Below are 11662 nucleotides of genomic sequence, written 5' to 3' on the forward strand. Positions count from 1 at the left end.
AAGTACACAATGTCACCCTCCATCACTCTAATCAAGAGCTTCCCCGGACAAGTGCAAGTATACCCCCCATCACTCACCTAAAGAGATTCCCCGGGCCAGCACGCACAACGTCAATTTAATTATCTCGAGCTTCACCGGACTAGTACCCCACGTCACCCCCATCACTCTTACATAAATGTAAGAGATTCCCCGGGCGGTTACACATTACCCCAATGTGTAGTGCTGCTTCCCATCACTCTATAGGGAGATTCCCCGGGCAAGTACACAATGTCACCCTCCATCACTCTGATCAATAAATATTAGATCATATATTTATAAATGATCCTTTAACAAAATTCGTTTTTCTTGATAAATGATCATATTTGTAAATCAAGTTGATATAGTTTTCTTGCGCAATAAAAAAATACTCACAAAAGTTGAGAGTTACTTAATGTAAAAAAAAATTCAAGTCCTGGTTGAGAGGATTAACCAATAATAACTTGATTCACTATAAACAAAAAAAAAATAAAGTAGAAAATACTTGTTGTTGTAATGAGTTGATTACAATAAAAATATTACATAAATTAATTTAAATAAATTATATGAAAAAAAGTAATATAACCATAATTATATAAAATAATATAATTACTTATCTAAGTAAACCATGCTAATCGTCTGATTAAAATTAAAATAACATAATCCAATTAAATATTGTTAAATTACTTTGAGAAAAATCCTTGTGCTAATGAATGATCCCTAATTTAATATGCATTATGCACTTATTTACAACATTAACCAACACCAAATTTATGCTAATTACGTTTCCCCTCAAAAAATTTTCTTTGGTATTTTATTTATTATTAGAAAATAATACTAATAAAATAATAAAAAATAATGAATTACACTGTGTCGAATTTTTTAAGAAATCGATGAGTTTCTTGCTGGGCCTTTGCGGAATGGGTGAAGGCCCATTAATGTGACAAAATCCTCGGCAGCAAGAAACCTTCGATTGTTATATGCTCCAAAGTGCTACTTTCCTTAATTTTGTGGCACCACAACACCCCGCACGCGAGATTTTCATCTCTTTTCCGTCGAAGTTCAACCCCCTTTCCTTCCTCAGTCATTTTTAGGGTTTCCAATTTCTTCGATGGCGCCCGATCCTAACCGCGCCGGCACCAGCGCCAGCACCAGTGCGGTCAAAGACGACGCCGTTTCAAAGAAGAAGGTCGAGAACGAAGATCTAGTAAGTTCAAAAGCCATGCATCAAAATTCCACTACTTTCTTAACTCTAATGCCTGTTAGGCTATTTCTTGTAAGTTAGAAATGAAAATCGATGTGGCAATTTGTGCAGTCCGATGAGGATTTGGCGTTGAAGCAGCAGCTAGACCTTTACGTGGAGAGGGTTCAAGATGCCGACCCGGGATTGCAAAAGGTTGCACTCGAGAGCATGAGGTAAACCTAGTAATATGCTCTAAAGAACAAATTTTTATTTGGAAGAGGATTTTTACCTTTTTTTTATTAAGAAGAATTGATTGCGTATTTAGAATTGAAATGCGTGGTTTTGTTGTAGGCAAGAAATTCGAACTTCCACGAGCTCTATGACTTCCGTTCCTAAACCCTTGAAGTTTCTTCGCCCGCATTATGGAACTCTTAAGACGTATTATGAAACTATGGCGGAGTCTGATTTGAAGGTACTGTTATGGATGTGGTGCTACCTTAGTACGGGATAGTAGTAGTATGGTTTTTGTAGTGTTGGTTAACCTAGTTATCGTTCCTCAATGCAGAAGTACCTTGCAGATATATTGTCGGTTTTGGCGCTCACAATGTCTGCCGAAGGAGAACGAGTAAGTTAGTTGCTTTGTTAGGAATTGAAAATATATTTCGTGGTTGTCTTGGTTTGGTTGTGTTCCAGCATCGTGGTGTCCTTTCATTTAGATGCCTTTTTGGGCCTTTATAAATCGGTTTTTGTATTGATTATTTCCTATGGCTCTGTCAGGAAAGCCTCAAGTATAGATTACTAGGTTCAGAGGGCGATATTGGTTCCTGGGGCCATGAGTATGTTAGGTGAGAATAATGTTTGGGACTTTTTGTTATCATTATCGAAGATAATTACTAGAAAAGTTACAATTCTAGTGATTGAAGTCTGACTGAAGAGTTATCATTAATCTTACTATTTATGTATTTTTATCAGGAATCTGGCCGGAGAGATTGCACAAGAATATGCCAAACGGCAGGTTGAATATTTGGCTACTTTAAATTTTGATATTTAAATTACTCCAATGAGTTAGCATGAATCACCTTCTCTATTTGATTTAATAATTTACTTTATATGCCGTCAACCGTAGTCTAGATGTTTGTACAATGAAGTAGTTTATCATCCCTTGGCTCCCCATGATCTGTATTTAAGATGACTGGTGTGAACTATTAAAATTTATCTAATTGTTTTCTGTTTCTGTTTGATATGAAATGCTTTTACAGAGTGAAGAGACTCCCATAGATGATCTCATGGAACTCGTGCAACAAATAGTTGCTTTTCACATGAAGGTACAGTGTAATGCATTCATTTTATTCAAAAAATTGTAGACTCTATGGAATATAGATACAATTAGATATGTTAATGGAAGAATATTGTTTATTTATTTGTTTATTTTAATTAATTTTAAATTTCCTGCAGCATAATGCTGAACCTGAAGCTGTGGATCTTTTGATGGAGGTATTATTCCTGATCCTTTTAGGCTGTTGCCTAGCTTAGCTACTTTTTCCCGTAAACTAAATCTCTTTTTGTATTGCATTTTAATGTTAGGTTGAAGACCTTGGCATGTTGAGTGCACATGTTGACAAAACAAATTTTAAAAGAACTTGCCTATATCTCACCAGTTCAGCAAGGTAATGCAAATAGGGCTTGGTTTATATAGAGAAAATTCAATTGAGTTCATAATAGGCAAGTTATTATAGAGAAAAACACTCCCTCCTGTCGTTATTATAAGGCACCATTAACCAAATTACGTGGTAAAAAAATAGGCAAGTTAGTTAATTTTGATAGTACTGGCTTGCCTATTTCACCCTTAATAATCAACGTTTAAGTTTTGTATATGAATTAAAAAACATTAATTTTCATAATAATTGCACATTTTGCTTGGAACACTGGGTGATGTACAGAGATTTTATAGCGTAAGAGAGTCGTGCATGGGAAGCCTAACGATCAACCATATGTTTATTCCGATATTTTTACTAAGGCATTGAGACATTGAGATTTTTTGTTTTTTACAGAACCAAAATCATCTGAATAGACATTGAGATTGTTAATCAGGAATTGATAAGTTCTCTTTATAACTTCTCCCACTAGATTGGAAATTCTAATTCTGTAATCAGATTTTTCAAAGCAAGAGTGCAATGATATGTGAATGAGAATGTTTTGTGAGAACATAGCTTATCAAAGCTTACATGAACGAGAACTGGATAGTTAGTTGAGTGACCTATAAATGAATGGAAGTTTAAGCAGAAAATGGCACAATCTTTAGGAATTGAAAATGGTCCAAGTAATATTTCATTGGAAAGTACGTGAATTATAAGCTCTCATCATTGCAGACAAACCCAAAAATACATACCTAAAACATTTAATAAGGATGAATAAGTAATAAAAAGTTAAATGTATCATTGGAAGTATAAAGTGCCTTACGAAAAGGACCATATAGAGTTTCTAGAAGGTCTTATAATAAGAACTGGAGGGAGTAAGAATTTATCATGGCATATGTACGTTTGTATCTTTTATGGTTTGATTGTATTTTTGTTTTTCAATTTATGCTTTTTCATTTGGTTTTCTATTTCTATGATGTCTCTATATTCATTTCTAAATTCCTATGACTAAATTCTTTATTAACTAAACAGTCTTAGTTTATCATCCTGGTCTCTTCTATAAGTGATTGAGTGTTCCCATACTTTGGGAATGAGAACTGCTGTTTGCTTGAGTTGTAGTTGGATCTCTTACTACAGCTGTGCTGAGGATACTGTGGATTGGGAGTCTGGTTTTACTGACAATTATTTTTCATTTGGTTTGATTTATCATGGCATATGAACGTTTGTATCTTTTATGGTTTGATTGTATTTTTTGTTTTGCGATTTATGCTTTTTCATTTCGTTTTCTATTTCTATGATATCTCTATATTCATTTCTAAATTCCTATGCCTAAATTCTTTATTAACTAAACAGTCTTAGTTTATCATCCTGGTCTCTTCTATAAGTGATTGAGTGTTCCCATACTTTGGGAATGAGAACTGCTGTTTGCTTAAGTTTATTTGGATCTCTTACTACAGTTGTGCTGAGGATACTGTGGATTGGGAGTCTGGTTTTACTGACAATTATATTTTTTTTATAGTTACATAGGTTCCGAAGCTTCTAAGTTTGTTGTTGAAATTTGAGAGTGATGTTTTATTTTATAATAATGCAGAGGTTTATGGGTGTATTCTGGCTTGTAATATAAAGATTTTTGGAGGAGGACTCTATTTTGACTTAGCATTGTGCATATAAATGTGATGTTGTTTTGCCTTTTCCTTTTATATGTTGTCTGGGGTAAATTAACCCTCTTTTTCTGACAAACATGTTATCCTGTAGATTGATATTTTTTTATTTGTATGTAATTTTGCAGATACCTCCCAGGGCCAGACGATATGCTAGTTTTGGACATTGCTTATTCAATTTATAAACAATTTGAAGAATATCCAAATGCACTCCAAATTGCATTGTTCATGGATAACATGCAGGTGTAGATATGAAATTCTTAACAGTGTCTCGTTTAACACTGGAGTTTGCATTCAATTCTCATAGTGTGTGTGTGTGTGAGTCAGGAAATATTTATCTTTTGTATCTATTACTGTGGTTTGAAACTAATTAGTTGCAGTGCTGTGACAGCATGTGAGGGACGTTTTCAACTCTTGTAATGATGTGCTGCGAAAGAAGCAATTCTGTTACATGCTTGCACGTCATGTAAGTCCTGCATTCTGTTTATTACTTTGTGAAATTATCTTGGTTCATTTTTCTTTGTGAGGCAGCTGTGACCCGTAAGTTTTATAACAGTGATGTTATTTGGCCTAACTTGTTTGTCAACTCTAAAAGGTCATATATATTCCGCTATCAAATTCTTTTGGGGGCTCCTTTTTGATCGTCATGTGAAATATTTATTGTTGATTATTATTTATCTGCAGGGAATTACTTTTGAGCTTGATGAGGAGATGGCTGCAGATGATGACAGAGAAATGTTTCAGGATATCATCAACAATTCTAAGTTAAGTGAAGGATATCTCACCCTTGCTCGTGATATCGAAGTTACAGAGCCCAAGTCCCCTGAGGATATATACAAGGTGTAATTTTGGTGATATTCTGCTATAAGGAATTCTGTACCAGATATAACATCCTGTGCATGTATAAATTTACATCTAATGCTATGATATCTTATTTTTACCTGCTAAATTTTGGTTCAAATTCATAAAATAGTAAGGCATGGTCCTTTTTAATATACATTAGTTTTTGAAGCTTTTGTTACGGTTGCTTGTCATATCGAAGAAATTTTGTCGATAGTTATGTGTATTTTGTATCAGTGAATTCTGGTTTCATATATATTGAGTAATTGAAATGTTTCCTTGCTACTGAATTGCCCTTTCAGATTTATATGTAGTGCTTTTGTACATAGTTTATTTAATCATTGTCCACTAATATATAACACATGAGATTTTCTTACTAATTTATTAATGGAACAATTGTTTTTGATGTGCTGGTTTTTGCCAGTCAAATTTGGAAATGTACTTTAAAAGAGTTTAGACTATTAACTGAAATAATTTATATGTTGATCATCAATGATGTGTCAAAAATGATTTGGGTTATTTTTTTGTGTGGTTGCTTTCTGGCTAAAGTAGCATCTCCCTCTTCTGATACTTAATTGTATTTCATTCAGAAAAAAAAATATTATTCTTATACTGGACTTCTTTTTGTTGAAATCGTTTTTGTACTAACAGAGACATCTCTGATAGTTTTCTAGTCGATGTACCAGAAACAAAAGGTTCTAGATATGCTAGTTTCTATCTCAAGTGTGCCATTGTGTTGGTTAGCTGTCAACTTATGATTCACTCTGATTGATTTCTCCTAGGCACACTTACTTGATGGCCGGGCTAGTGCTGGTGCAAGTGTTGATTCAGCTAGACAGAACCTTGCTGCAACTTTTGTTAATGCATTTGTAAATGCTGGCTTTGGTCAGGTATACTATTTTTTATATTTTAATATTCTATATGTTCTATTTGTGATTTGGGTTAATGATGTCTTCTATTCTTCAATATTCTATTTCCCTCACTTCCCATTCTCATTGTGCAGGATAAATTAATGACTGTTCCTTCAGATTCTTCAAGTAGTGCTTCTTCTGGAAATTGGCTTTTCAAAAATAAGGAGCATGGGAAAACTAGTGCTGCAGCTAGTCTGGTATGCGTTTTCTTATGGAGTCACTTTTATGGGTTTGGATCATGTAAATTTCGTTTACAACACTAGTGTATTGTTTCAGGGTATGATTTTGCTGTGGGACGTTGACTCTGGACTTGCTCAACTTGACAAGTACTTCCATAGTAATGATAATCATGTCATTGCTGGTGCATTATTGGGAGTCGGAATTGTCAATTGTAGTATCAAGAACGACTGTGATCCTGTGAGTTTCTTTTATCCTTATGATTTCTGCATATGACAGTATTCCACTTAACTTAATTTATATTTTAGATCTAATTTGATTCCTTTTCAGGCAATGGCACTTCTTGGTGATTATACAGATAAAGAAGACACATCAATCAGGATTGGTGCTATAATGGGTTTGGGTATTGCATATGCTGGTTCCCAGAATGAGCAGGTGATATGTTTTTCTCTATATTTTGGAGAATCTTGTAATAATATTTTTTGAGATACACTCTATATGCAAATGTGTAAAGTTTTTAATTTGTTTTTGCTTATTTCAGTTACGTGAGAAATTGACAGGTGTACTGAATGATTCTAAAGCATCACTTGATGTGCTTGCTTTCACTGCTATTTCTCTGGGCTTGATCTTTGTGGGTTCTTGCAATGAGGAAATTGCCCAAGCAATTATATACACACTAATGGACAGGAGTGAGTCAGAGTTAGGAGAGCCCCTTACCCGACTCTTACCTCTTGGCCTTGGTCTTCTATATCTTGGGAAGCAGGTAATCAGTTGGTCGGCAGTCTCTTGTCTTTATTTCTTGAATTGGAGTTTATTTTCTTATAACCTGAATAATCTTATTTCTTAGTTTCTGAATAACAATTGATATTAAGCGGGTTCTGCTATTGGGTGAGGTCAAAGTTGTTAAGGTATAATACTCACTCTTCATTTGTGCTTTTTTGTTACTGCAGGACAGTGTTGAGGCAACTGCCGAAGTTTCAAAGACTTTTAATGAGAAAATTAGAAAGTATTGTGATATGACGCTTCTGTCATGTGCCTATGCTGGAACTGGAAATGTCCTCAAGGTAAAATGTTATGAAGTTTTTAAAAACAACTTCTGCGGTACCTTTATATGTTCATAATTGTGTATGCATGTTTTTATGTTTGTATTTTCTGGCTCTTGTAGGTCCAGAATCTCTTAGGTCATTGTTCACAACATCTTGATAAAGGTGAAACTCACCAAGGTCCTGCTGTGCTTGGAATTGCTATGGTAGCCATGGCTGAAGAACTGGGACTTGAGATGGCAATTCGATCATTAGAACATCTTCTACAGTATGGAGAGCAGAATATTCGTAGAGCAGTTCCTCTGGCACTTGGTCTACTTTGCATATCAAATCCAAAGGTAAAAAGTGAACTTTGCAACGTTAACTTTTAACAGTGTGAAAGTTGAAAGTGAAACAAATTAGCCGTGCTCTGAAAAACATGACTTGTAGTTCAAACTATTATATAATTGTATGGGTGCGAAACGTCACTTTCGATAACTTTTGCTAAATTTTTACTGAAACATTACAGGTCAATGTTATGGATACCTTAAGTAGACTGAGCCATGATACGGATTCAGAAGTAGCTATGGTGAGATGTCAAGTCTCTTTGAACATTTGAGTCTATAAATACCATTGCTTATTTGTTACTAAAACAATTTATATGCTTTAGGCGGCAGTAATTTCCTTGGGTCTAATAGGTGCTGGAACGAACAATGCCCGAATTGCTGGCATGCTTCGAAATCTTTCAAGTTATTACTACAAGGATACCAGCCTTCTATTTTGTGTAAGCTTTCTCTAAGTTTCCCTCATTTTCTATTTCCAGTGTTTATATATGGTCACCCTTTTTCTTTTACTTTATCTACAGGTGCGGATTGCCCAAGGTCTTGTGCATTTGGGAAAGGGTTTATTAACACTTAATCCATATCATTCTGATCGTTTCCTACTATCACCGTAAGTAAACATATTCTTTCTGACTGTTGGTTTCTTCAGAATGACTTATACAACTTTATTATAACATTTTCTAATCAACATTCTGTATCATTTTTACAGGACAGCACTTGCCGGACTAATTACCATGTTACATGCATGCCTAGATATGAAAGCTATTGTGTTGGGGAAATATCACTATGTTCTGTACTTCCTCGTTTTGGCAATGCAGGTTTGTTTTAGTGTCGTTTTCTCTTTCCAGTCAGACTCTTCCTTTTGCCATTTTAAGCTATTCTCAGTCACGTTCTGTAATTTGTTGCAACAGCCAAGGATGTTGCTGACTGTGGATGAGAACTTGAAGCCTTTATCAGTGCCAGTTCGTGTTGGCCAAGCAGTAGATGTTGTTGGACAAGCCGGTCGTCCTAAAACAATTACTGGCTTTCAGACCCACTCCACCCCTGTTCTCCTGGCTGCTGGGGACAGGGCAGAGCTGGCAACAGAAAAGTAATGCACCTTATGCCTTCAAATTTTTAAACACGCTACGCTTATGTTCTCTCTTATACTAACATTTATTTTTTCTTCAGATACCTTCCCCTATCGCCAATTCTTGAAGGTTTTGTAATTTTGAAGGAGAATCCAGATTATAGGGAAGAATGATGGGTGCAGATCCACAGCGGTGATGTTTTTTTCTTCTTTTTTTCTTTTTAAGTGTCCAAGTAGTTAGTTGCAATGTATGACACTGTCTAAATGTAGAAGAAATTGCTTAAAATCATTCCTTCGTTTGGATAAAAAATGATTCAGAGAATCTTAGCACACGACACTTTATTTTCCATTTATTATTGAGCATATTCTTATACGAGCAATCTGGTTGTGTCGACTGATTTGAAAGCCGAAGTCTAGTGGTGCTGAGATATTTTTATTTGTAAACTTAATATTGTTGGTCATCCTTGTGTAATTGACGCCTGAAAAAAATTCATAACGTCTTATGCCGATGAATGTTTTTGGACAGGTATAATGCAATGGTAATGCTATTGTCTCTGCTTTGCTACTTGACTTAATGATATTGTTTGTACTTTAAACAGTGAAACTCATAACTAAGTGTAGGCTCATTGTATATGAAAGGTTCAATCATTAATTTTCTGTTTTAGATATCTATCTATTTAGGTATAATGCAATGGTAATGCTATTGTCTCTGCATGACAGCGTCGCTAATTTGCATTTGCAATAAATATAATTCAATGTTGGAAGAGTTTCCTCATTGCTCGAATTTGGTGAAAACAGGTTAGGTGGTTGGAGAGAGATTTTCACTACATAGAAATTATAAAAACATGCACTCAATACAAATACAAGTGTTTCTGAACAAATTTAAAAATAGGTTATATTTTTCTCTCATTCAATTCAGGAATATTTTAAAGTCCTTGATCCAAAAATCCTATCTAAAAGAAATTGGGACAAGATTTTCGTGGAGTTAGTCTCCAAATACTAACTTAGTTGGATTTTTTTACTTTCTTTCATAAATTTTGTAAGTAAAAGCTTAACTTACGTAACTAATATATATTAGTATAATACGAAAAGTTTAATAGTGATATTTGAAATTAATAATCTATTAAAAAATTACAAAATTTTAGTATAATTAATATAAAATTAATGATTTTTCCATTATGTAATATATGTATATATATACATATATTATTTTTTTCCTAATATAGTTATTTTAACTTATATTTTTAGTTATTATATTTTAAATATATTATTATAATATTTTAAAAATTCATTTCATATTTAAAAACTCTTTTTTTGTTATTACTATATATAAATCATAACTTGAATATAAATATTAATGAAATATTCAACATTATTAATTTATCATTTACACATTTAAAATTATATATTTTATTATATAAAATAACATAATGTAAGTTTATTATATTTAAATAAATATTTTTATATCATATTTATTACTATGTTATTAAATAAAATCGTTATTAATTATAATATATTTATTAATTTTATTAATTTTTTAAAAAATTCTTTTATATTTATTAAAGTAATACGTAATATATTTGTAATAAATTCTCAAACACATAAGAAGAAGCATATGTGATAATATTGAATTAATTTTAATAAAATTCACTAAATTTTTTTTTACAATAACTATATATATTGATAATTCAAGAAGAATAAATAATTGATAAAATATAAAAAAAACAAAAAAAAAAACTACATGTAATAAAAAAAATTCATAAATCATTCATTATTTTAAATTCTCATGTTTTGTTTAGTTTTGATTTAAGTCTATATAATTTTTTTTCATAACAAAATTAAATAACAATTTTATATACTTTAAAAATGTATTTAACCAATTAAAGAAAATTAAATATGTTTAATCAGTAAAAATTTCAACGTTTTACATAGTAATTTTTTTATGTAAGCAATTAACAAAGTTTATTAAGACTCTTATAAAATCTATATTAATCTTATTAAAATGTTTGTACATAATAATTTAACAAATTAAAAATATTTATATTTACAACAAAACTCTTTTTCATTGTTATTATTTTTTCAAATTGAAAAAGTAATAAAATGAGAGGTATTAAGCTTTTTATCATTTTTTGCATAACCTCCTTTAGAGTATGGATTACAGTAGAGTTTAACTATTAAGTTTGAGATAAATTAGTGTGTTTCCTTACATTTATGGTACCAGCTGTGAATAACAAAACTTGAGATGAAAACAAATATATTGACTATTTATTGAAGTTGTATTCAAAATAAATATTTTGTGAAATAAAAAACTTGAGATGAAAAGAAATATATTGACTATTTATTGATGTTGCATTTAAAATAAATATTTTCTAAAATGACACTAACTGATATTTTGTTCCCGAATGCTTTTTCAATGAGTTTAACTTCTGTTTCATTATTCTATTTCTGTACGGGGTTTTATTGTCTAAACGCACATTTGATAATGTTTCCAAACATATTCTTTTTCTTCTATTTCATTTTTATTTTCACTTTTCTTAATCATTTTTATTTTCCTAATCTCGTTCTATTTTTCATTTCCTTTTTCCATTACATCATTTATCACTTTCTTTCTTAATCTCTTTCTGTTAAAAAATGTACCTTTTAATTTCTATTATCATTGATAATTTTGCACCTTTTTTTTTATAATAATTTATGTAAGTTGTTTGATAGGTGATGGGTGACATTTTGGCAAATAATTGTTTTTGTCATTGATAATTATCTGGGTAAATTGAATGAAAAATATAATATTTTTTTCGATATTTTTAAA

The 11662-nt window shown here is 32.0% G+C and overlaps 1 protein-coding gene across 1 annotated transcript; it reads left to right on the plus strand.

Annotated features, from left to right (window-relative positions):
• Positions 1-1002: 1002 nt before the first annotated feature.
• On the plus strand, positions 1003-9188 carry LOC108340484 (26S proteasome non-ATPase regulatory subunit 2 homolog A). The gene is made up of 25 exons (XM_017577902.2): positions 1003-1222; positions 1331-1431; positions 1550-1670; positions 1764-1823; positions 1976-2043; positions 2171-2213; positions 2458-2523; positions 2654-2692; positions 2783-2865; positions 4625-4739; positions 4888-4962; positions 5181-5336; positions 6119-6226; positions 6340-6444; positions 6524-6664; positions 6755-6859; positions 6966-7187; positions 7375-7488; positions 7590-7805; positions 7976-8035; positions 8117-8230; positions 8312-8397; positions 8497-8605; positions 8699-8877; positions 8958-9188. The coding sequence occupies exons 1-25, from the start codon at positions 1127-1129 to the stop codon at positions 9028-9030; spliced, it is 2655 nt and encodes an 884-aa protein (XP_017433391.1). The 5' UTR covers positions 1003-1126; the 3' UTR covers positions 9031-9188.
• Positions 9189-11662: the final 2474 nt, after the last annotated feature.

The sequence above is a fragment of the Vigna angularis genome, chromosome 5, assembly GCF_016808095.1.
Source record: "Vigna angularis cultivar LongXiaoDou No.4 chromosome 5, ASM1680809v1, whole genome shotgun sequence".
Lineage (NCBI taxonomy): Eukaryota > Viridiplantae > Streptophyta > Magnoliopsida > Fabales > Fabaceae > Vigna > Vigna angularis.